Source organism: Rhipicephalus microplus, chromosome X (assembly GCF_043290135.1).
Source record: "Rhipicephalus microplus isolate Deutch F79 chromosome X, USDA_Rmic, whole genome shotgun sequence".
In the NCBI taxonomy this organism is placed as follows: Eukaryota; Metazoa; Arthropoda; class Arachnida; order Ixodida; family Ixodidae; genus Rhipicephalus; species Rhipicephalus microplus.
The window spans coordinates 176,835,679-176,857,604 of NC_134710.1; the positions used below are offsets into that span (position 1 = coordinate 176,835,679).

General features: G+C 41.2%; 1 protein-coding gene across 1 annotated transcript in view; it reads left to right on the plus strand.

The window, feature by feature from the left end:
• The window catches only part of LOC119177216 (nose resistant to fluoxetine protein 6), a 48,791-nt gene that overhangs the window by 16,770 nt on the left and 10,095 nt on the right, over positions 1 to 21,926 (plus strand). Inside the window, exons 3-10 of the mRNA XM_037428634.2 lie at positions 5,377 to 5,491; positions 6,786 to 6,870; positions 8,986 to 9,068; positions 11,380 to 11,562; positions 14,248 to 14,341; positions 18,013 to 18,108; positions 18,224 to 18,389; positions 19,490 to 19,572. Of these exons, the coding sequence (XP_037284531.2) occupies positions 5,377 to 5,491; positions 6,786 to 6,870; positions 8,986 to 9,068; positions 11,380 to 11,562; positions 14,248 to 14,341; positions 18,013 to 18,108; positions 18,224 to 18,389; positions 19,490 to 19,572 (905 nt within the window). The remainder of the gene's footprint in view (positions 1 to 5,376; positions 5,492 to 6,785; positions 6,871 to 8,985; positions 9,069 to 11,379; positions 11,563 to 14,247; positions 14,342 to 18,012; positions 18,109 to 18,223; positions 18,390 to 19,489; positions 19,573 to 21,926) is intronic.

Sequence of the window (21,926 nt, forward strand, 5' to 3'; positions counted from 1 at the left end):
GAGGACATTCACTTTCTGACTTTGTTGCTTGATTCAGAGATGTTGTTTAATCCCTAACGTTACCTATTGCTTTGTTTTTACGCTGTCAGATTTTTTTGCAAGAATCCTCTGTAGAAGATAGCACGAAACTGCCCACTGAGATTATTCGCAACGGCGACCGTTCATTACACTATACTAACCGTGAACCAATATGCATCCCTAAAGAATTTTAGAGCCAGTTATCCTGGACTGATTGAACTCCGCATAGCTTTCCTTCTCTATCATTTCTACTAAAGCCGGGGATTTCGCAAGTCGTACACACTTAGGATGATCTTTTATACGAACGCCAGTTGCCTAAACAACAGGAAAAAACGAACTGTTGTTTTATTCACGTTTCTTACAATAAATGGTCTTGTTCAAGCAGATGCCTTTAGGTAGTATACGAGGAATTATTGGTCAGCTGCCAGGTCATAGAAAAGATCCCGTGATACGTGACGCCAACAGGAAAAATGGTGTTACGCACTCGTCTCCATGGCTGTGGTCGGCGCTAACACTTCCAGGTTTAAATGCGCAGATATACACTTTAAAGTGGATGGGAGATGACTGCCGCTGTAGCTCAGTTGGTATAGAGCTTCGAACGCATATTTAGATGCCAAGTTCGGTCTGTGCCAGCGGCAACTTACCCTTTCGTCCACTATGTCGACTTTATTATTATGATTTTTAGCGAAGAAAATTCCATATACCTTCCCTCGCATTGTCGTCTGTTGGTTGGCATTATTATTTTGTTTAAAAAACAAGCCCTTAAAATTCCCCTTTTTTCTTTTTACACGATTGAACTCGGTATACTGGAGCGCCGATATATTTTTGAACGCATGACTCGACACTAGTGTCATCCTCTGAATTCACTCCGAGCAAAAGATGCCTTTAAAGCCATCCGATGAAACTGGTTTGGTCCTTTCAAATTATAGAATACAAAAGTTATTTAGTGAAACATTGTATTCTAAGGAAAATAATATAAAATATCTTCTAAGTATAGCACGCTTCTTGCAGTAGACTAATTTAGCTCAAGAAGTATAAATGGGCTAGAAGCCACCAGTGACTTTTGACAATTTTTGTAAAGGACCCCTCACCAGGTCTTCACATTTCAAGCTGACAAGCACAGCGCTTAGGGTACGGTAGGGCAAAATGCGATGAAATTTTAAAATAGTGAATATATACTTTTATTACACTCGTTATCATTAAACATCAATGCAGAAACTTTCCCTCGAGTATAAGGTATGTGCTACATAAATATAACCATGTTGCCGCAGTTCGAAAGATTAATAAAAAACAAATAAAATGCATCAGGTGTTTTGTTTTGCCTCACAGGTTGGGGCAAAATGAGACACCCGATGGATTTTTTTTATTTGCCGAGAGCACTGAAAAAGTGCACTGCTCATTTGGCCCCAGCCGGTGGGGCAAAACAGTATAATTTGCATAAACAAAAAATCTGCTGAGTTGTTTCAGTAGAAATACCTAAAATTCACTCCGTAGGCTATCACGCAGTCTGCATAATCCCACTTTTTGCACTCCACGCATTGAATCCCGACAGACCCCAATGCTCTCTCGCATTGAAATTCTTTGCAGATCAAACACCATCAGTCTTTCTTCGTGGCAATGTTGTCTTTTTTGAACGATTGCACTTAACGATTCAATTGTACATATTGAATTGAATTCAAGTTTATTTGTCCTGAAATTCTTACAGGATCGGGAGCAGAGGCTAAAGGCCACATAGCCTGACATGGGGCCTCTGCTCCTAAATACAGTTTGGCACGCAGGCCGCTCAATCTGTCGCATTTTTTTCATAAATAAATATATAACACAACAAGTAACACACAGAAAAAAATAAATAACACAATAAATAAACCATAACACAACAAAATTTAGCATGGTCTTGTCACACTATTTTAGGGAAAACATTAAAAAAATCACTTTATCACAAAAGCGTCATCTGAAAAGAACCTTCAATACAGACTAAAATAAAGCATAAGAAAAGCAACTACAACACATAACTCAAATTGATAGATAGGATGTAACAAATCAAGTACAGAAATTTAATAAGCATACTCAATATCATGGTTCATTAGGATGGAGTTGGTGATGGTGTTCGAAGGTACGGAATTGAAATCTATGAGACCGTGTAAACGATTTAACATTGTGGGTATTTGATACTGAACGTGTTGCTTGCCATAACTTGTCCTTATTGCTGGGATTTTCCAGCGTTGCTGACGCATAGTATAATGATTGTTGTCAGGCGGGTTCTGAAGACACTGTGGCTTGTTTTGTTTAATTCACTGCAGAAGTTTGAAATAATACAGTTTCGTTATTGTTAGTAATGCGTATTTTTCAAAGAGCGGTTTGATTTTAAAATACCTGATAATACCATGGTATTGCTCGAATGCTCGCAAAACTCTTTTTTGCAGAACTAGTAATTTTTGATAGTTTGTTTGTGTAGTAGTACCCCATACCAAAATACCGTATGTCATTTTAGAGTAGAAAAGTGCGTAATATAATTCTATTCGTAACCATTTTGGTAAGACTGGGCTGAGCTTATATAAACATCCAACGGTTTTACTGAGTTCTACCGTTAGTTTTTCTATATGTGTGTTCCATGTCAATCCCTCAGAAAACCATACACCCAGGAACTTCTGGCTGGTGACTTGCTCTATCTCTTTGCCCTTAAATAAAACAGTTGAACTATAGTTACGTGGCTTATTAGGTGGGGCAAAGACAATGTATTTTGTTTTACTAACATTTAGTTGCAGTTTATTTAAACTAAGATACGCGGACAACTTTCGTAGGTAGTTATTAACCCGGTGTTCAAGCTCTAGAATGGATGTGCCACTAAAGAATATGTTAGTGTCATCTGCATACATTATTAACTTGGGAGAACATGGGATATCACACAGGTCGTTTATATAAATTATGAACACTAGAGGACCAAGAATTGACCCTTGTGGTACTCCTCTTGTTATGTTTAAGTAAGTGGATGCACTTTTGTTTATGCAAACATATTGATGGCGGTTTGTTAGATAGTTTTTCATTAACTCAAGAACCACACCACGTACACCATACTTGCTAAGTTTAGCCGTTAGTACTTCATGACATACCGAATCAAACGCCTTTCTAAAGTCTATGAACAAACCTAGTGAGTACAGTCTATGTTCGATGTTTGTGATCAGTTCATGTTTAGTATTAAGCAAAGCTGCTTCACAAGATTTATTTTTTTTGAAAACCATACTGAGCCTCACTGATCACATTGTACTTGTCAAAAAATTTGTACAAGCGTACGTTTATTGCATTCTCAAATACCTTAGTTGAGTTATGTTCTGACACTTCTTCTTCACCTTATTTTTTCTGTTTTGATACTGAACTGCACAGGCTATTCGTGGCTTTCAATTTTGTCAGCCGGGCTTCGTGAGGCAATGAATTTTGGGTTTTCTATCGTTTGGTATTTTTAAAGCTTTGGTATAAAAAAACCTCATCAAAGCTCTGTTCTAAAAGAACTTTTAACGCTTTTAGTTGGAGGTTCTTTCCATTTGTCATGCGCTTTTTTAAAGGATCGTTTGGAATGCGGAATATCCTCGACATAGCTCGAATGAAGCGAGTCCTCTTCTCAACAACAATCAATGTTTGTTCATATCGTTTTCTCGTCAGGAAGCTCTATATCCTATTCTACTGTACGTCCTCATCCTACTAAGCAAACAATTATAATACATGAAATGTGTAAGTAAATGTTTCACTTACTAAGATACTTTATAAGGTAGCTTGATGTCTTTTTGTTGCCTTTTCCCTCTTTAGCACGTCCAAATTCAAGCTTGAACATTTCCGCTTTCGCCCCGGTCCCAAATTAACTAAAAATTTGGCACTAATTAGCTAGAAGTATGAAGTAACTTACTAAATACTTACATTGTTGTCCTGACGCCAGAGTAGCTTCTTGTATCGATTCGAAAATTTTGTTGAGCATAATTTCACCTCTTTTTGACAGGTCACTGACATACTGACACTAGCCATGTAATTTTTCCCGCGGGAACGCTGCAAAAAATTATCGCAATTTTACACATGACAAGATGAACAAATACTAGCACTTACCAGTAGAAAAGTAAAAAAAAACAAAGAAAAGTATTTTAAAGTATTAGCTACAGAGGCCAGCAGAATCAAAATGTCCCGTTTTTCCCCGTATCTTGTTTTGCCCCACCCTACCCCACATGACGAGCACAGGATCGCGCATGTCTGCTCCGTGTTACATCAGTATGTGCCGCCGAAAAAGCTCAAACTTTAAACTGAACGGCGTCTGCTTGTCTTCTCACGGACTTTGTGCTTGAAAATGGGGCGATGGCGTACGACACTGATAATGATGCAGATGAAGGTGCGGTGCCACGCAACCGAGAGAGCCTCGATGTCCTCCACGCCCACCACTCCGTTTCCCTTACTGAATCTTGCGCGTCCTGTATGGGAGAGTGCAGGGAAGGGTTTTTTTTTTTGCGAAAGTTAAACAGACAAAGAGCCAAGGCTGTGAAGCACGCTTCCTCACATCATTATTGTGCACCACTTCAAAATTTTTCTTTATCGACCTTTATCCGTCCCGCTGCAAGTTTTGGGTGGTCAGAGCAACCCTCGAACATTTGTTATGGGAGTGTGACAGAGGTCAAGGCCTCAGACGGGGACGCAGCCTTGAACCGAAAGCACTGGGAGAGTGCACTGATGCGCACGACCCTGTAGGACCAACTGTGGTCGGTCAAACGGGCCGCGGCCGTCGCCAGAATTCAAGGGCTCGTGGCCAACACCTGGGCGGGATATTCAGCCCAATTCCCGAATAACTTTTTTTCTTTTCAATAAAGTTGCCTCTGTCTCTCTCTGCTTATAAGGAATCAATCTGAAAAAAAAATTCCATACAATTTTATTTGTTCATCACGTAACGACCTCCAGTGCAGGACACGTTTGCGATGTGGACTTGTCAAGGGGCGTTTAGCAGTGGAAAAAAATCCACCGCATATTCAGGGAGTGAATGATAATGACTGGGGCAAAGCGTCCGTCCATCCACCCATCCGTCTGCCTGTCTGTCTGTCCATCCGTCTGTTTTGTTCATTCGTCAATCCGTGTGTTTGTGCGTTTGTCTGTCCGTCCGTGAATCAGTCCATCCGTCTATCCATCCATCCGTCGGTGCTTCCGCCTGTGTTTCTGTCCATGCTTCCGTCCGTCCGCCCATTCGTCCGTTTGTTTGTTTGTCTGTCTGTCTGATACTGCAGGTTGCTCTTAATGCAGATGTAGGTTAAAATATGCCCCATCTCCCATCTTATTCAACATCATAGTTACTTGTCTTGTTTAGAAGCAGTTTCGCGTAATTATTTGTTTCAGACGGCCGAGTTCGCCATCGGCAGTTCCGGCATATCAATGATCCAAGGTGCCCGTCTAGGCATCTGCTTCATCAGTGACTGCAATGAGCAAGACATCGAAGGCGTCATCAAAGCGAGTGAGTGTATCCGCTCGTCAGCTCCTTTTCAGATCAATGTATGCGTGATTGACTTCAGGGAGATATTCACCACTTGACACTTGTGCCTTCTTATCGGTTGTTTCTTCAAGTTAGTTTCCGTTTTATCACAGTAAATGAAGCATGCGAAACGAATCTAGTGCTTTGTGCTTCGTATATTCTTGGTCAACCGTCTCTCAGTTGTAAAGGATAACGATGCCTAACAAAACTATAGGGGGCAACGGACAATTCAGCTATGATGAATAAAAGACAACTTAAGGGCGGGTGAACTTTGTCAATAAATGAGTAGACCACGTAACGTACGTATTGAATAATGACCGTTATTAATGTTGTAAAAACCTCTGCATAAGAGCCCATGCCATTAAGTATTTTTTACGTACACATTTTACTGCTGGACATAAAACTAGGAAGGTTATAATCAAAGCAAAAGAGTCCAACCAGGCCGAAGTTCTTAAACAATAGCTTTTAAGTACTTCATGACAAGTACACCATTAATTCTGAAGTTGTTTGCTAATGTAAATTACAGTAGCTTATCATATATAGAAAGATACACAGAGCGACATAAAGGTCAGTACACCTATGAAGATCAGCAGACTTCTCAACATGCATTTCTTAAGAACCAGCGCACGTAATGAAAGAAAAAAAAACTAGATAAATTAAGTGTTCTCAAGCACAACACTGGTACTTGATATTCACACTTTTGCTCGGCTGCCTAAGCCAAGGTCGCGGGTTCAATCTGGGCTGCAGTGATCACATTTCGACGGAGAATAAATGTCCTAGAAGCGAGTACAGTGCGATGTAAGTGCACGTTAAAAATCACAAGATGGTCGAAGTTTTGGGAATCTTCTACTACGGCATCTCCCAGAATCACATCGTGGTTGAGGGGAAAGTGTGAAACCCCAGATAACTTTATTATTATTATTATTATTATTATTATTATTATTATTAAACCATTGATTTGTGGGGTTTAACGTCCCAAAACCACCATTTGATTATGAGAGACGCCGTAGTGGAGGGCTCCGGAAATTTTGACCACCTGGGGTTTTTTAACGTGCACCCAAATCTGAGTACACGGGCCTACAACATTTCCGCCTCCATCGGATATTAATAAACCAATATCATTGTTAATTTGCTGCGTTTGCAATATAGGTGGTATCTTTTTAAACGCTACTGCTATTTGTACTTGTTTCTTAACTCACAAGGAGAACATTTTCAACCAGTCTGTATTATGATTAACGTTAGCACGAAAACCGGCTTCCTCTTTTTTTTTCTGCAGTGCTTGGAGACTTGGTTGATATAAAGGTCAAACACTGCGTTACCAACGAGCCGAGGCCCTGGACAACCACGCAGATATCCATTGTGTAAGACTTGCTGTTTGACTTTCAAGACAATAATTAGCCACTCTGTATAAGGAATCGTCTACTTTCATGAATATTGCTTCGCTAAAGACGTGTGCAACAGTTGAACAGCGAAGGGGCAAACTTCATGCGTTGGCATGAAAAACCAGTTTGGAATCTTGCGTCTCACTGGACTGATCGATGCCTCCACAGTAGCCACTGAGTTGCTAGGCAGATATGTTGATGAAATAACGGTTACAGAATGGACCCAGTGACCTTTTGATAACCAATAATAACCAATTGATGAAGGTAACAAGGCTTGACGTGATCAAAAATTTTTGAACGGGGGCTATTACTCAACGTTTTGACAAAGGCATGTCAGTCAACGTTTTGACAAGGGCATTTTCCATCGCGCAATGAATACAGTTGCAGTAGCACCCAGGGCGCTATGAAGGATCGCTCGACCTTGGCCAAAGCTCGAGATCTTTCCTAGCTCTAGCGACACCCCTATTTGAATGAGCCAACAGTGCGAAAAAGTCAAATGGATCCACCGTAACCCTCAACACGCTGCGTTTTATTGGTTACGGTGGAACTTGGCATTGCGTCTAGGATGGTCGACAAAACTGGGTGGTGTTTTAAAAACAAGGGCGTCTTTTAGGTGCGCAGCTCCTCTTAGTCTAACCTTGTCCTACGTCAGGTGTAACCAAACGAAAAAGAAAACGAGAAAAAAATCACAGCACATCCACGGAGTGAATGGTGATGAGTAGGGCGAAGCATCCATCCGTCCATCCGTCCGTGTGCCCAGCCGTCCGTGAATGCGTCCATGCATCTGATCGCGTTCGAGAATGCAGTCGGCACGCGGGTAACACCGACGAGATGCGAGTCAAGGAAGCCGAGTGCAAGCGTCTTCAACGCGCCTGCCGCTCTGTTTCGTTCATGCCCCCCACCAACGATCTGCCATGTATGGCGACTATTCAGGAGACTGAAAGAGGCATTAGTTCTACGCGTACCCAGACACGGCCCGCGCAGCAGCCAATTGGAGAGCAGCGGCAGAGTAACGCCATCAAGGAAATGAGACGAGAAATTGTCATCCATTTCTTTTGCCTTCTTTTCTTTCTCGTCTCTTCTCTCGGTTACGCGTGACGCGTGACAAGGTTAGACATAGAGGAGCTTCGCCCCTCAAAAAGGAAGGAAGTATCTCCCAAACAGTATGACAGATGGCGCTGTCTCAAAGACGTTCATAGAAACTGCATTCGGAACATGGGTGCATTTGCATGGGTGCATTTTTGCCCTCAATGGAACGACAAACGAATGGAAAAAAAATCACAGCATATCCACGGAGTAATTGATGATGTATAGGGCGAAGCGTCTGTTCGTCCGTCCATGCGTGCGTCCATCCGTGGATGCTTGCGTCTGTCCGTCCATGCATACGCCCGTCCGTCCATCTGTCCGTCTGTCTGTCTGTCTGTCTGTCTTTTTGTCTGCCTGGCGACGAGCACGAGCCATTGTGGGCCTCCGCGCATCTTCGTCCATGCCCCACCAACGAAGCGATGAGCATAAGCCGCCACGGCACTCCGCTGCAACCTCCGTGCTCCACCAACAATCCGCACACATACGATGATGATCCAGGACACTGAGAGGGACGCTCGTTTTCTCTACACCCGCAGGCACGGCCCGTGCGCAGCCAAACGGACAGTAGCGGTACAGTGCCATCTAGAATATCCATTGATTGATTGATTGATTGATTGATTGATTGATATGTAGTGTTTAACGTCCCAAAACTACGATATGATTATGAAAGACGCCGTAGTGGAAGGCTCCGGAAATTTCGACCTCCTGGAGTTCTATAACGTGCACCCGAATCTGAGCACACGGGCCTAGAACATTTCCGCCTCCATCTGAAATGCAGCCGCCTTAGCCGGGATTCGAGCCCGTGACTTGCGGGTCAGCAGCCGAGTACCTTAGCCACTAGACCACCATGGCGGGGCAGCCTTTACAGTTCAGCCGTTTCAGGGAGACAATGTACAATTGTACAATGACAAAGGAAACTGTGTTTTGAATAAATATTATTATTATTGAAGAGTAGAGATACAATTCAATCTAGCGATTTGTAATTCACGTGTTTACCTCTTCTCGTAGGGCTTTCCTGGGCATTGTCGTGGCTGTGATCACAGCTAGTAGCGTCTTTGATTACTACATAAAATATCAACAAATCAAGAAAGGTGAGTTTTTTTCTTCCGTGAAACTTTACTAAAGAACTGTGGATATGATGTTTCCGTTTATATTTTTTTTATATGTAGCGTATGACATTCAAGTTTCATGCATAAAAAATAATGATTGACAAATGAGCGCGGCACAATAGTGTCTTCAAAAAGACCCAGATCGTACGTTTGGACTCCAATCACATTAAACTTAAAGCTAAGCTTCTTAACAGCTTTTAGAGTTCTTTACTTATAGTTTCTTAAGAGCGCAATATTTTGAAGGTCTTCAAGCGAATTTCTCCATGTATTTGGAAGCACGGATCAATATTAAGCGGATGTCTTGCGCTGTGTAAAAAAGGATTTCTACCTACACACTACTGTGGTGCATCGCGGCGAGAACAGGAAATGAAATAAGTCGACCTAACATGTACGCGAACGTGTCATAGCTGGACCGGAAGCTGTGTGCACCGGAGAGTGAAGGTGTTGAGTGTGCCTAAATTAGTATGTGGCATGCCTGCGGCCTCACTGTTAGTCTTAATTAACTTTAGATGAACTAGCTCTCACTTCCGATGGAGAATGTGTACATTGCACTGTAAAATGTGTGTTTCATTTTTACTTTATCAGAAGTGTTTGCAAAAAAAAAAGCACCTGTGCTCGCTTTGTTTTCTAAAATCTAGAAAAAAATGTTAGTCGTAATTAGCAATGATCAAAGCGTGTCTTAAAGCGCTGATGTCCGTCGAAAGTATTTTTAAGCACAAGGAGATGGTTGTAAGAAGAATATCAAGTTGAACAGACATCGTATCTTATAGGTATTTCCCGAACACTCGAGTTTCATCATTGCGACACAGGCACCTGAGTCAAATAAGGCTTTCTTAAACAGGTCTTCTAGCTCGGAAAATTAAAATTGGGGGAGGGTGTTTTATGGAAGCAGCTTTAGGCACAGTTATAAACAAACAACCCCTGTTTTGGACATAAGCATCTGTTTGTGAACTGGTGTGAATGGAATCATTTGAAAATTGGACTACATGCTTTTGTGGTCCTAGACAGCCTATCTGTTCCTGCTTCAGACCTCTAGAAATTAGATTAGAGGCAAATGCTTATTTTGCCTCTCGCGTTCTATTCATGCACTTTGATATATGAGCATAAATTAGAGGTTAGGAAGGCTTTTATACCGTTTGTATAGTTCCTCTAAATGCCTATTTTGGATGTTTGTGCCAAGTTTATAAGTCCCAATAAATGCCTATTTTCGGAATTGATGCCTATATGAACACTATTTAGCCTCAAATTTCGCTTTCAAGTACAGTTGGAGATGTTACCGGGCAAAGTTGAGCTTTCGGAAATCTATGGAGTGCAACCTGTACTCCATCTCAGAAGTTCCTTTCAGCCCTATTTAGGCTACGATGCCCCTTATCCCGCCAAGTTGGGGCGAGCGCCCTTGACATGAAGGGCAAGTGGCGTTCGTTCTGACAATTCACCTTTTTCTGGGGCGCGTAGCATTGCATATCTTCGCATACAAGATAATGAGCACCCTGTCCACGCATTTCTATTGCCTACTAGAAATGCTCAAACCTTGTGAGAGTTATGGAGTTCACAGACAGAGGAGAAATTGACTGTGTGCGATTAGACCTGGTTAATATGAAGCTTAAAGATCCTTCTGGCCTGTTAGCGGTCTGGCGATTAACTTCCGCACTGCCCTTCTTAGCCAAGCCGAAAAGAAAGGGGCCATGGAGCATGTTTATTTGACTGTGCACACCTAACTTACCATCCTGGACAATGAAAGGGAAGACTGTTCCGCAAACCCAGGGGAAAAGAAATGCTAAACCAATGGTGCTTTTGTACTAAGAAAAAAAGAAAAGAAATGCTAAACCAATGGTGCTTTTGTACTATCATAAGATAAAACATTTCTCTTTGCTTTCCGGTCCATAGACACTGATCACGTACATATTTGTACGTGATCTGTGTCTATGTGATAATATGTGTACGTACATATTTGCACAAGATTTGATTTTCTGTAAAAGTTTACTGTGCCTGTATTTACTATTTTGGTGGCCTGAAACAGTGCTTTGCCTGCGTACCTTTGGCGCGTAAAACTCGAATTTTAGTGCCTATAAATGCAGCCTACTTATCACCGCAGTTATAAGAAGTAAGATACCTTACAATTATGCCATGTAACTTACAATTATGCCATAACTCATCAAGTGCCTTTGCAGTAAAGGATTTTTTAAAACTTCACTCTAGCTGGGTTTTCTATGTTGCAACACATTGAAAATAATGTCGCCCGAGTGCCAGCAATATTATACCAAAAGAAAAAAAAAACGTAATTTTTTTTCAGGACCCCTACACAGAGCGCTCTGCGCTTTTTCACTGGAAGCGAATATAGAACTCCTGTTGAACACAGGAAGCGGAAAAGAATCAGAATCAAGCATGTACAGATTTCTTCATGGGATGCGGATCTTCGCCATATACTCAATTGTTCTTGGTCATTCGTACAGCTTTTTTGATCCTTTAGCTGTGGGTGAGTACACTTCATGCCTTCCAAGTTTTGTAAAATCCTTCAAACGCATTTTTAAAGTATTTGCGTGTTGAAACACCGAGGTCTAGTAAAATGATACATACTTAAACGAAAGTGCCCAATAAATGGTACAGTTGTCTTTGCTTTGGCTGGCCAGCTACATACATAATGCTAACAAAAGTTTGTTTAAATACAACGCATCTTTCGGAACGCTTTATTCAATGTCATTTAAGCAAGGACTATTGAGCACCTCATTGATATATGAAACTGAAAAATATTCAGCACACAAATTACACTGTGATGTTTTAAATGTCAGGGAAACTCCAAAAGGTTAGGCAGCTGCAGGGCTAGGTAATGAAAAAAGCATGGTTGATTCCTCCGTCATAGGAATCGGTAAAACACGAACTTGAAGCGTTTCCTTTCAGATGAAGTTTAGTACTCACTATACATTGATATAATGGAGCTTATATAATATCTGATGGTTTTTCACAACTAAATTTTAACACCATTTTTCGTAAACGCATCCACGTTGAATCTAAGTGAAACATTCCATCCCGATTACTATAATGACCTTGAGTAATGATTGAATAATTATTAAATACGCCCTTGGGGTCATAGATGACTGTGGTCGTTCTAGTAGTAAACAGTGAGAGCTGAACCAAAGAGTATGGTGTGACAGCTAGCAGAGCGCGACTGATTGTACGCCAAGGCGTCAATAACCTGTGGCGTTTTTCCGAATAGAGTTGGCACATACCCGCCCACGAGTATGTGCTATTGTTTGGCGTGAAGTGTTTGACGGCATACGCGATGGGACCTTACGCACGCATGTTTTGACGAGCACGTCATATTCGTCAAACCATCTTACCTCTCTATTCTAATTTTTAGTTCACGCCAAGTTAAAAGTGTGATCCATTTATATATATATATATATATATATATATATATATATATATATATATATATATATATATATATATATATATATATATATATATATATATATATATATATATATATATATATATATATATATATATATATATATATATATATATTTATATATATATATCTATATCTATATATATATATATATATATATATATATATATATATATATATATATATATATATATATATATATATGCACGTCAAAAGTGATTGCAGTACTCAAAGAAATGTTTTGCATTTAGTACATTGTACTGTCGTGCATCAAGCAATCCTTGCACAAAAGGTGCTGTATTGGAAGCACCGAGTATTGGATTCTCTAGCTTTTTTTATCAGTGTAATACCAATACCCTAGAACACTCTGTCTAATAAAAACCACTGTGGAAGCTTTTAGTGCCTTTGGAGTGAATAAACCTCAGGATAAAGTAATTTTGTTATCTCTTCAAGTACCCCTGCAGGACCGTCTGCAGTTATCGCACGTTTGCAACGGGGCATTTTAGGATGTATTCGCTTAAACAGACCAACAACCTATTGTTATGGTGCCATTTCATAAGGGAACGAAAAGCTTGCCGGCCAGTGAGTATTAAAGGAGTTTCTAAGTGGAAAACGTGGTAAGATAATTGTAATCAGAATTTTCTATCTGTAGCGAATATGACTAATGTACTCACTTGATGCAAAAGGTAAGCGTGAGAGTAGTTCATGTTAGAGCGTGGTGGTTTACTGCAGATGCGTGCACTCTGAATGCATGCGCCGCGGCTCGATAGCAGCGCCGCTTCTCATCGAGCAACTACGTAACGCCTTAAGCAGCTCAGAATTCAGCGGGGCTGGATAACAATATACATACTCTAATTTTGAGAGCTGGCATTCATAAGAGCATCAGACTACGCGGCAACGTACAGCATGATATACTCCATATTTCATAATCAAGATTCCTTTCTTCTCCGCTAAGCTACTCCACATCAAGGTTTTTGTTACTTTTAGGTGCGAGTTAAAGCTACAAGTCTTAATCAGAAAGCGAAAGGAATGCTTGGCTCTGACTATATTTCATGGTCTTTTCGTTTCTACTAGGAGCTCATCACACCTTCTGGTTAGTTGTAGGTCCCTTCAAACGAACTGAAAACGTAACATGACGCGTATTGCTATTGATTCTAAAGAAGTAAGCTCATGATTGCTAATTCAAATCAAAGCAACTAAAGCAATAACGCCTGTGTCTGAAAATATAGTGGCCACAATTCTGGCTAATAATTTTACATTCTAATAAAACCGCTAGACATCTCGTTTGGTTCAGCGGCTCCGGACAATTCATACTTACGAAAATAATAATAACCACGTTGCAAGTGCCTCTTTTCGTAGACGCAACGGCCATGTCAAACGCAGTGTGATGGTGTCTACTATTATTTTTGGTAGATGCACTGGGAGTAAACAACAGAGTTTGGGTAGGCTTACTTTGCATAAGCTCCGAAAGTTGTTCCAGAAATACTGCCCAAGCTCATCGCTTTCAGACCATTGCCTTATACTGATTACTGCGTCGTGAAGTGAACATGAAGCGAAAAAGTTTATTTTTCAGAAAAGCGAAGGACATTTATGAATAAAATCGTCATGGTACGTCTGCGTTCTGTTATACATTGCCCTAAAAATAAAGTTCGACTCTATAGTCAGAGCGAGCGTTTTAAAGACGACTGTAAAGAAAGTGCTCTGGGGTGTTAATGCCCATATTGAAAACTACAAATATTTTTGTTTCAGCTCGAATAGTCAACATTCTCCATTATGCTGACACACTGGGATTCGGTTTCGTTCTGGCCGGTTACTGGGGTGTGGACGTGTTCTTCTTTATCAGGTACGAACCTACACTCATATAATGCATACACTAATGCCTATAAAATGCACAGATTCTTTGAAGGGGTGCCGCGGCTTTCCTGAGGTGTTTCGTCCTTTAGCCGCCACTTCCTGCTTTGTAAAAGAAAGGAAAATAACACTTCGTTTCACTTAACGTCCAGGAAGCACTTTGCAGACATCAATAATTGATGCCGAAGTTATCAAGTTTGCTTCTTCGGGAGGCGGAAGCCACTTGTTTCATATTGTCTTATATACATAAAAAAGAACAATAAAACAGTTGAAAACGAAGGATACGTTCAGTACAATCACATGAGGGATATCAAATAGACATTAGGCTTCTCGGTGTGTAAGAAGGAAATGATACCGCCCTTGAAAAGAAGATGAGGTCCGCTGCCTGAAGGTTCGAGTGCCAACTAAAGGGAAAGTGGGAACAGGCTTTGTGATTTTTTACGTGACACTGCATTTTACAAGACCGCACAAGCATGGGTAGTGTCGAAGTTTCAGCATCGCCTCAGTACAAATACAAAAATCCGCAGTTTCTTCAAAATTCCGAAGCAATCAATGCGATAGAAACACACTGGAATAGTATACGAAGTAAGACTAGTCGCTGTATACGGGTGAAAAGCTTGCGCATTGTGCCTCCGAAGCACGGAATCCTGACAAAAAACATTTTTCGCTGAGATTAGCATGTCTAACGTGCAGCTGCATGTGGTTCCATAGAACCACATGCAGAACCACACGCAGAGCTTTCGTGAACACGCCTACGAGGGTGATTTTTTTTTCTGTGTGCGTGCTCACGTGACGCCACAAAAGCGAGGTGCTCAGAGTAAGGACGCTGGCGTGACCTTGGCTGAGCTTGAAGATCAGATTTCTGGCTTATAATCTGAAGGAGTAGAGCTATTCCTGTAAAAAAATAAAAAAAAGGAAGAGAAAGAAAAACCTTTTAGAAGTGCATTTTTCTTCGCGAAACTGCGTGACATGATTCGAGAGAGATGTATCAGTTGAATCCCATCGAGATATTATATGTGAAAGGAATACCTAGTGCCTATTAAAATATAGCACCCATTTATTTGCTTGCCCTATGTTCAGAAAAAATACGAGAAGAGACATTACAGACGTTATTGCAAAGTATGTTTATAGCTTGGAATTTTCGAGTGGTCACTGACCACTGACTTACTAGATGTTGCAAAAGCGGCGTACAAACAAAGCAATGCTATTACTGCGGACATGGCTAACCATGCTCATGTACATGTAATAGTGAATTGCTTTTGCGCTGTTAACCACAAACGCACTCTAGCTTACCCAAATTTCCATCTCTATTCAGTTTATTTCTGCGGACGTATATAACAGAGCATGAACATGCACTAAAACGCTATGGTAAAAAAATGAAACTCTGGCGTTTTACGGCGAAGATCCCGATATGAATATGCACTGCGCCGTAGAGGGGGAGTGCTGAAATAATTAAGACTATATGAGTTTGTATTAGCATGCATCTAAATGTAAGCACACGAATGTCTTCGCAGTCCATCCTCATCGAAGTAGGGCTGGTGTGGCCGGTTGTGTAAGTGGAGTCTTCGAGCTTAGAAATGCAGCAGCGTAGCCGCTAAGCTACTTCAGCGGTTTTCAGCGTGCTGTACGTGAACACACCACAAACTTTTAATAGTGGTGCACGTTCGCAAACCTCTGTTTTGCGGGAGTGACTTCATTTCTCGTTACGCTCGTGAAAAGGTAAAGCTTGCGGCAATGCATCAGGTGTCTCTGTGGTATCGTGTAAAAGTTTTTGTTTTGTTGTTAAGGGAATGGTAAAAAACATTTCCGTGGATAGCCTGGCTAAAATTTTCCGCAATAGAAATTTAATGTTCATAATACTCCTCTTCAAGTGTCTGCGGATGTTTTAACTGACTTTCACCGCTAGACAAATTCTGCATTTTCACAAATTGCTTTACGAGTTTATTTTTTGTTTATTTACCCTAAGGGCCCAACGGGGGCATAAAGCATAACATTTCATGTAAAGTGCAAATATAAACAAAATAAGGCAAGAAAAAAAGGAAACAGTGAAGCAAAAATAGAAATTCCTAGCATTGCACTTCTCATCAATCGGCATCAACGTACTGCATTTATTTCGTTACAGAAGAATTATACGCACATTGTTTGTCTTGCATATACAGGCATCGCGTCAACATGATCAGGATACACATTCTACATGATAAGAATAATCGCTAATACTTCAAGGCTAAAATGTACCTTTATAAAAATGCCTAATTTAAAACGTTTTTAAATACTGCGTGGTCCGTTATTTCGGCTATGTTACTGGGGAGACGATTCTATTCTGAGATAGCTAGGTGTAAGCATGAAAACTGTAATAGGTTAGTGCGGGCAAAAAGTTGCTCAACCTTAAATTTGTGATTGATACGTGGAAAAATCTTTTTCGTGGGTACGATGTGTTCTTGAGAGAATGTACTTGGTTGATGAAAAAGCTGATAAAGAAAGGCTAACAGGCATATTTTTCTTCTAGTCTGCAAAGGGGTGAGACTAAGTTCATACTTTATGTGATGCTTGATTGCTGTGAATAACTACCAGAAATAAAACGCACCGCCCTATTTTGCAAAGATTACAGTTTGTTGATTAGATACATGTTGTGCGGGTTCCATATAAAAGAGGCGTACTCATGCTTCGGGTGGAGTATGGTAGTGTATGCAAGAGGTTTAGTACTACTGTCAGCCTGACGAAGTGTACGATAAAAGAAGCCAAGTGTTTTTCATGCCGCAGAAACAACAAAATCCACATAATTTTGCCAAGACAAATTAGTAGAGAAATAAATACCTGGATATTTTAACGATGCTGTGCTTTCTCAGGCTTCACCATTGAGAATGTAAGTTTCCTATGTAATTTGGCAGGAAGTGTTAAATCTCATAAGCTTAGTTTTAGTAATATTCGCACCCATTTGCCATTGTGAACACCATCGTTCAATCGTATACTAGTCATCTTTTAGCTTAGCACAGTCATACTCACATCTTATTGGTCGGTACAAAACGCAGTCGTCTGCATACAGCCAGATTTATGAATGTATACCTTTATGAATATCATTTATATAAATGAGAAATAGAGTCGGTCCTGAAACAGAACCCTAGGGCGTTCCGGAGATAACATGTCGAAATGATGAACGAACATTGTTAATCACAATGGCGTGCCATCTGTTGTTTAAATATTCTTTGACCCAGTTGAGTACTTTTTTCATGAATGTAAATCAGCCTCATTTTGTATAGTAGGCGGTAATGGGGCACGCAGTCAAATGCGTTTGTGAAATCAATAAAAATAGCCTCGGTTTGTATAAGCTCATGAAGGTAGAGATTTATGTCTGTAGTTACCTCGAAAAGCTGCGATTCGCATGATCGGCCACGTTGAAAACCATGTTGGTTCGGAAAAATAATGAAATTACTTGTAATTTACTGCATGATTTGAGACGATAAGACATGTTCAAGTAGTTTGCACACAACAGATGTTAATGATATGGGCGTGTAGTTGGTTAGTTTGTTCTTGTCACCACTTTTGTATATTGGTTTCACATGGGCTAATTTCACATAGCTAACATCGCTCCACAGTACAATGTTTATGCGATCTTTGACAGCAGATTTTATGCGGACCTTCATTACCGTTTCATTGTCCTTGCAGTGGATTCCTAATGGTGTACAACATCGACAAATTATCGAGAACGCACCTGAATCGATTTTGTATCTGGCTGGTAGCAATTGTCCGCCGGCATTTAAGGTAAATACTTCCCCCTATTTTATGTCTGCCTATTCGACTTCGTTGACAATCAGTGTTTATTATGTTATAATGAGTCGCACAACAGTACGGTAACTATGATAAACTTTTATTACAGGACGACCCCGCCGGTATTTTTCGTCATCATGTGCTGCTTCGTAGTGCCTGTGTTTGCATCCGGTCCTAACCTGAAGGCACTGATGGAGAAAATTCACACCGAGTTTTCTAATGAGTGGTGGCAAATTTTGCTGCAAGTTCGGAATGTCGGCGACCGCAGACAACAGGTTAGGTATTACCATCAAAAACCACAAGCATAATTATAAGAATTTTTGAGCAGAGCTGTACAAGAATACCCGTATCTATCACTTACTTTGCCTGTATAAATACTAATTTTATTTGACATGGTACTGGGAGGTGAATGGCTTTCTTTTTATTTCGTCCTTAAATGAAAAAAAAAAATGCTGCGCTAGTATTACAATGAGTAACGTGCCATGCTGAGAGAGTGTAGTTGTGGATGCTGTGGCAGGAATATCTATAGAACTCTAGTCAAGCAATCCTTTATTATTACGAGATTGTAGGAGAACTAAGGAGTTATTTTTCATGTATGGGTACTTTTACCGTGTTCTGTGAATACGTGTATTGCTGACCCCAGAAAAAGACATACCGCACTGATATCAAGCTAGCTTGTGCAAGCATGTCTGCTTCGGTAGAGCAGTGGCTAGGCTGCTCCGCTGTTGACTCGAAGGTCACTGGCTCGGTCCCGGTGGGGGCGGTCGCATTTCAGTGGAGGTGAAATCCCAGAGGACCGTGTATACTGTGCAATGTGAGCGCACGTTAAAAAACACCAGATCATCACAATGCACAGAGGCTCTATCGCGACATATTGTGATAGGAATGACACTTGAAGAAATAGATTGCCTTCCTGTCGTCGCGATAGATCCTATGCACGTCAAGATGGTGTTTTTCTTTCTTTTTCATGTATGAGCTTCCGTGTGTCTATGAATAAATTCGGCCAATAGCTTTTGCTCATATGTTGTGTTTCTTTATAGTCCTCGTGTTTTTTTTGCGCAGTGTTTTTTCAATTCGGTACATCATGACTCGCAGTGCGAGAATTTTTCACGATTTAGCCCGTTGAGACGAACGCATCACGCATGTGCCTCTATCACTACGTTATAAAACATTAAATTTCTTTTTAGAACTGATTTATTAGATTAGATGAACCATGCTGCTATTGTCATTTGACGTAAACAAACCTTATCAGCAAAAAAAAAAACGTGCATATGACGCACTACACGTGCGCTATAAGTACTTTATAAGTGTATAACAAATAAAGTCAAGTTATTAACACATGTTATATATTATAAACTTTATTTTTTTTTTCTAGGGATTTCTAGGGTTGTTGTGGTTTATATCAGTAGACTTCCAACTGTTCATGGTCGCAATGCCGACAGTTTTGATACTTAAACGGTGAGTATCATTCACATTTAGTGAACTTGTATTTATTTAGGACACACTTTAGACGTCATAACTGATTGCGAATATTACGGCTTGTATATCGAAGCCGCAAGATTAAAATAGAGCCTCAGTTAATTGAAGTGCTACTACAACACCTCTATCTTTTTCAATGCCAGCCAAGTGCGCTCGATCCAGCCATTGACCATACTTTCCTGCAGCCCACTCCTGCTCTCGCTTATTCCCTAGTTATTGCGTGTGCTTTGCGGTGACGGGATAGAGAACCCATCGTGTGGAGCCTCACGACAGAAATTACATGAAATTATTTTTTGTTCAGTTATGTACAGATCCGCGTGGCGGCGTGTTGCATTCCCCGTGTTCACAATATTGGCCGTCACGCTGGCTTTGGAAGAGAGAGGGTGTTTTGAGATAGCCTGTCGCCATTTGTCGTGCTATGCGGGCCAACAACACAAAAGCGTCATTGTGACGCTGCTGCATGCGCTGACTTCAAGAGCGCAACGAGACCGCAGTGGCATTGCTTCGAGCCACAAAGAAAGAGCATGAACGAAGGAACAAATCTGACAAACGTAAAGGAAAACATCGCATCTCCGAGGGAAAGCGCTTGGACGTACGTGAAAGACAAGCGGCCCTACCTAAAGTCCCTAAAACTTCGCAGTAGCGACGTATGTGGTTATTCACGCACTTCCCCTTTTTTACTATTCCTCCGACCTCTCCGAGGCGGACGCCGCGTCAATATTGGCCAGGTACCGTCACGTGACCCCACTCGCAGTGTTCGTTTGTTTACAGTTGCTCGCGACTGCCATCTTTGCTCTGGAGGCGTGGACTCCTTGAGGAACAGCACATCTGTTTTGACCGATACGAACAAGTCCTTCCGTTGCGCGCGGTGCTGTGAAATACTTTTCATCCAAAAATGACGTCGCTGTTCGTTGTCGTAGGCGGTTGTTGCGCCTTCACCTGCCAAAACAAGTCTAGTTACGGCCAAAATCTCTATAAGACAATGCCCTTTAAGCGTAACCAGTTGCGACAAAAAACATAGTCACGTAGAATCGAAAGTGAGAACTTCAGGCTGACATTTTTGAATGCACTTGGCGAAGTAATTGGCGCGTCTCTTATTATGACTCAGTATGGTTCAGTGTTTGTTCAATTCAATGCCTGCTGCAATGCTGCAGAATAGCCGCGCAGTTAATTGTGCTGCAGGACGTCGCGATCTCTAACTCAGGGTTAATTAACGCTTCAGCGGGGGCTGCTTTTTTGTCAACAATACTTGCTTACGGGTTATGCTTGTCGTTATGCACCGATTGGTTTGAGTTAGCCGTACTGGTTTGCACGTTTAGAATGTATGCGGAAAAGCGCTCGAAATTGTGATTGTGAAACTTCAGAGATTTCACGTTGCTGCTTTGAATAAACAAAACTTGAGTGCAGTAAGTCCCATGAAGATTGGTGCTCTTCGTTGGTTTCTGTTGCAGCGCACGTACATTTCAGGGCGAATTGGTATTCGTGGCTTTTTTACGTTGACCGATCAGCCGGGGGAATCGTGATGCGAGGGCAGCTATGCAAAACGTGCATGCCTTCGAGCCATTGGGTGCGTGCATCGTTTAGGAACCTCACACATTCGTGTCATTTCATGCGATAGTTTGTTTGCTCTTTCGTGTGAAAGTTTATATCTGCGAGTGGAGCTCTCACGAAGTAATCGCGTACGATGGCACGCTAGTTCATTCATACGCATGCTCAATCTTTAGGCAATATAGTTCGTATGTGAGATACGTCCACAAGGAGCACTTCCAAAATATAGCTGTTCCGTCTAACCCCTACAGGAAACAACCACAGCTGTTCGAATGTATAAATGGTTCTTCTTCGGACATATCAAGGCATTGGATGCCTCACCAAACACTAAAATTGGACAGCGTCAACGCGAGTTGTTGCTTTTACTACATGACAGTCACTGTGAATGCTCTCTGCACATATTGTATACCCTTTGTACGGCGAAGCTTGCACCATCGATGCGCTGAGTAAGGAAGTAAGAAAAGGCAGTCACACTGAACCTTAGGGCGCTATCGTGCCAGCTAACAGAAGGGTAAGCCATAACGGCCACACATGAACGTTTGAGCAATGTTATTTCCAGTGTAAAACTTATTCGAAGACGCACTAAATGGTGGGCAGAAAAACAAAACCCGAGGTTCTACATTTAAGAATATAGGGGGTGCGCTCAAAGCTAACATACGGTCACAGCGGCGATGAGCGACTCGATCAAGGTCTGATTACAAGTACGCATTGTGCGTGGCAATAAACAGAGCTGTTATGGGCTAACGCTACACTCGTTAACGCGATTTTAGGATGAGTTAGACGGC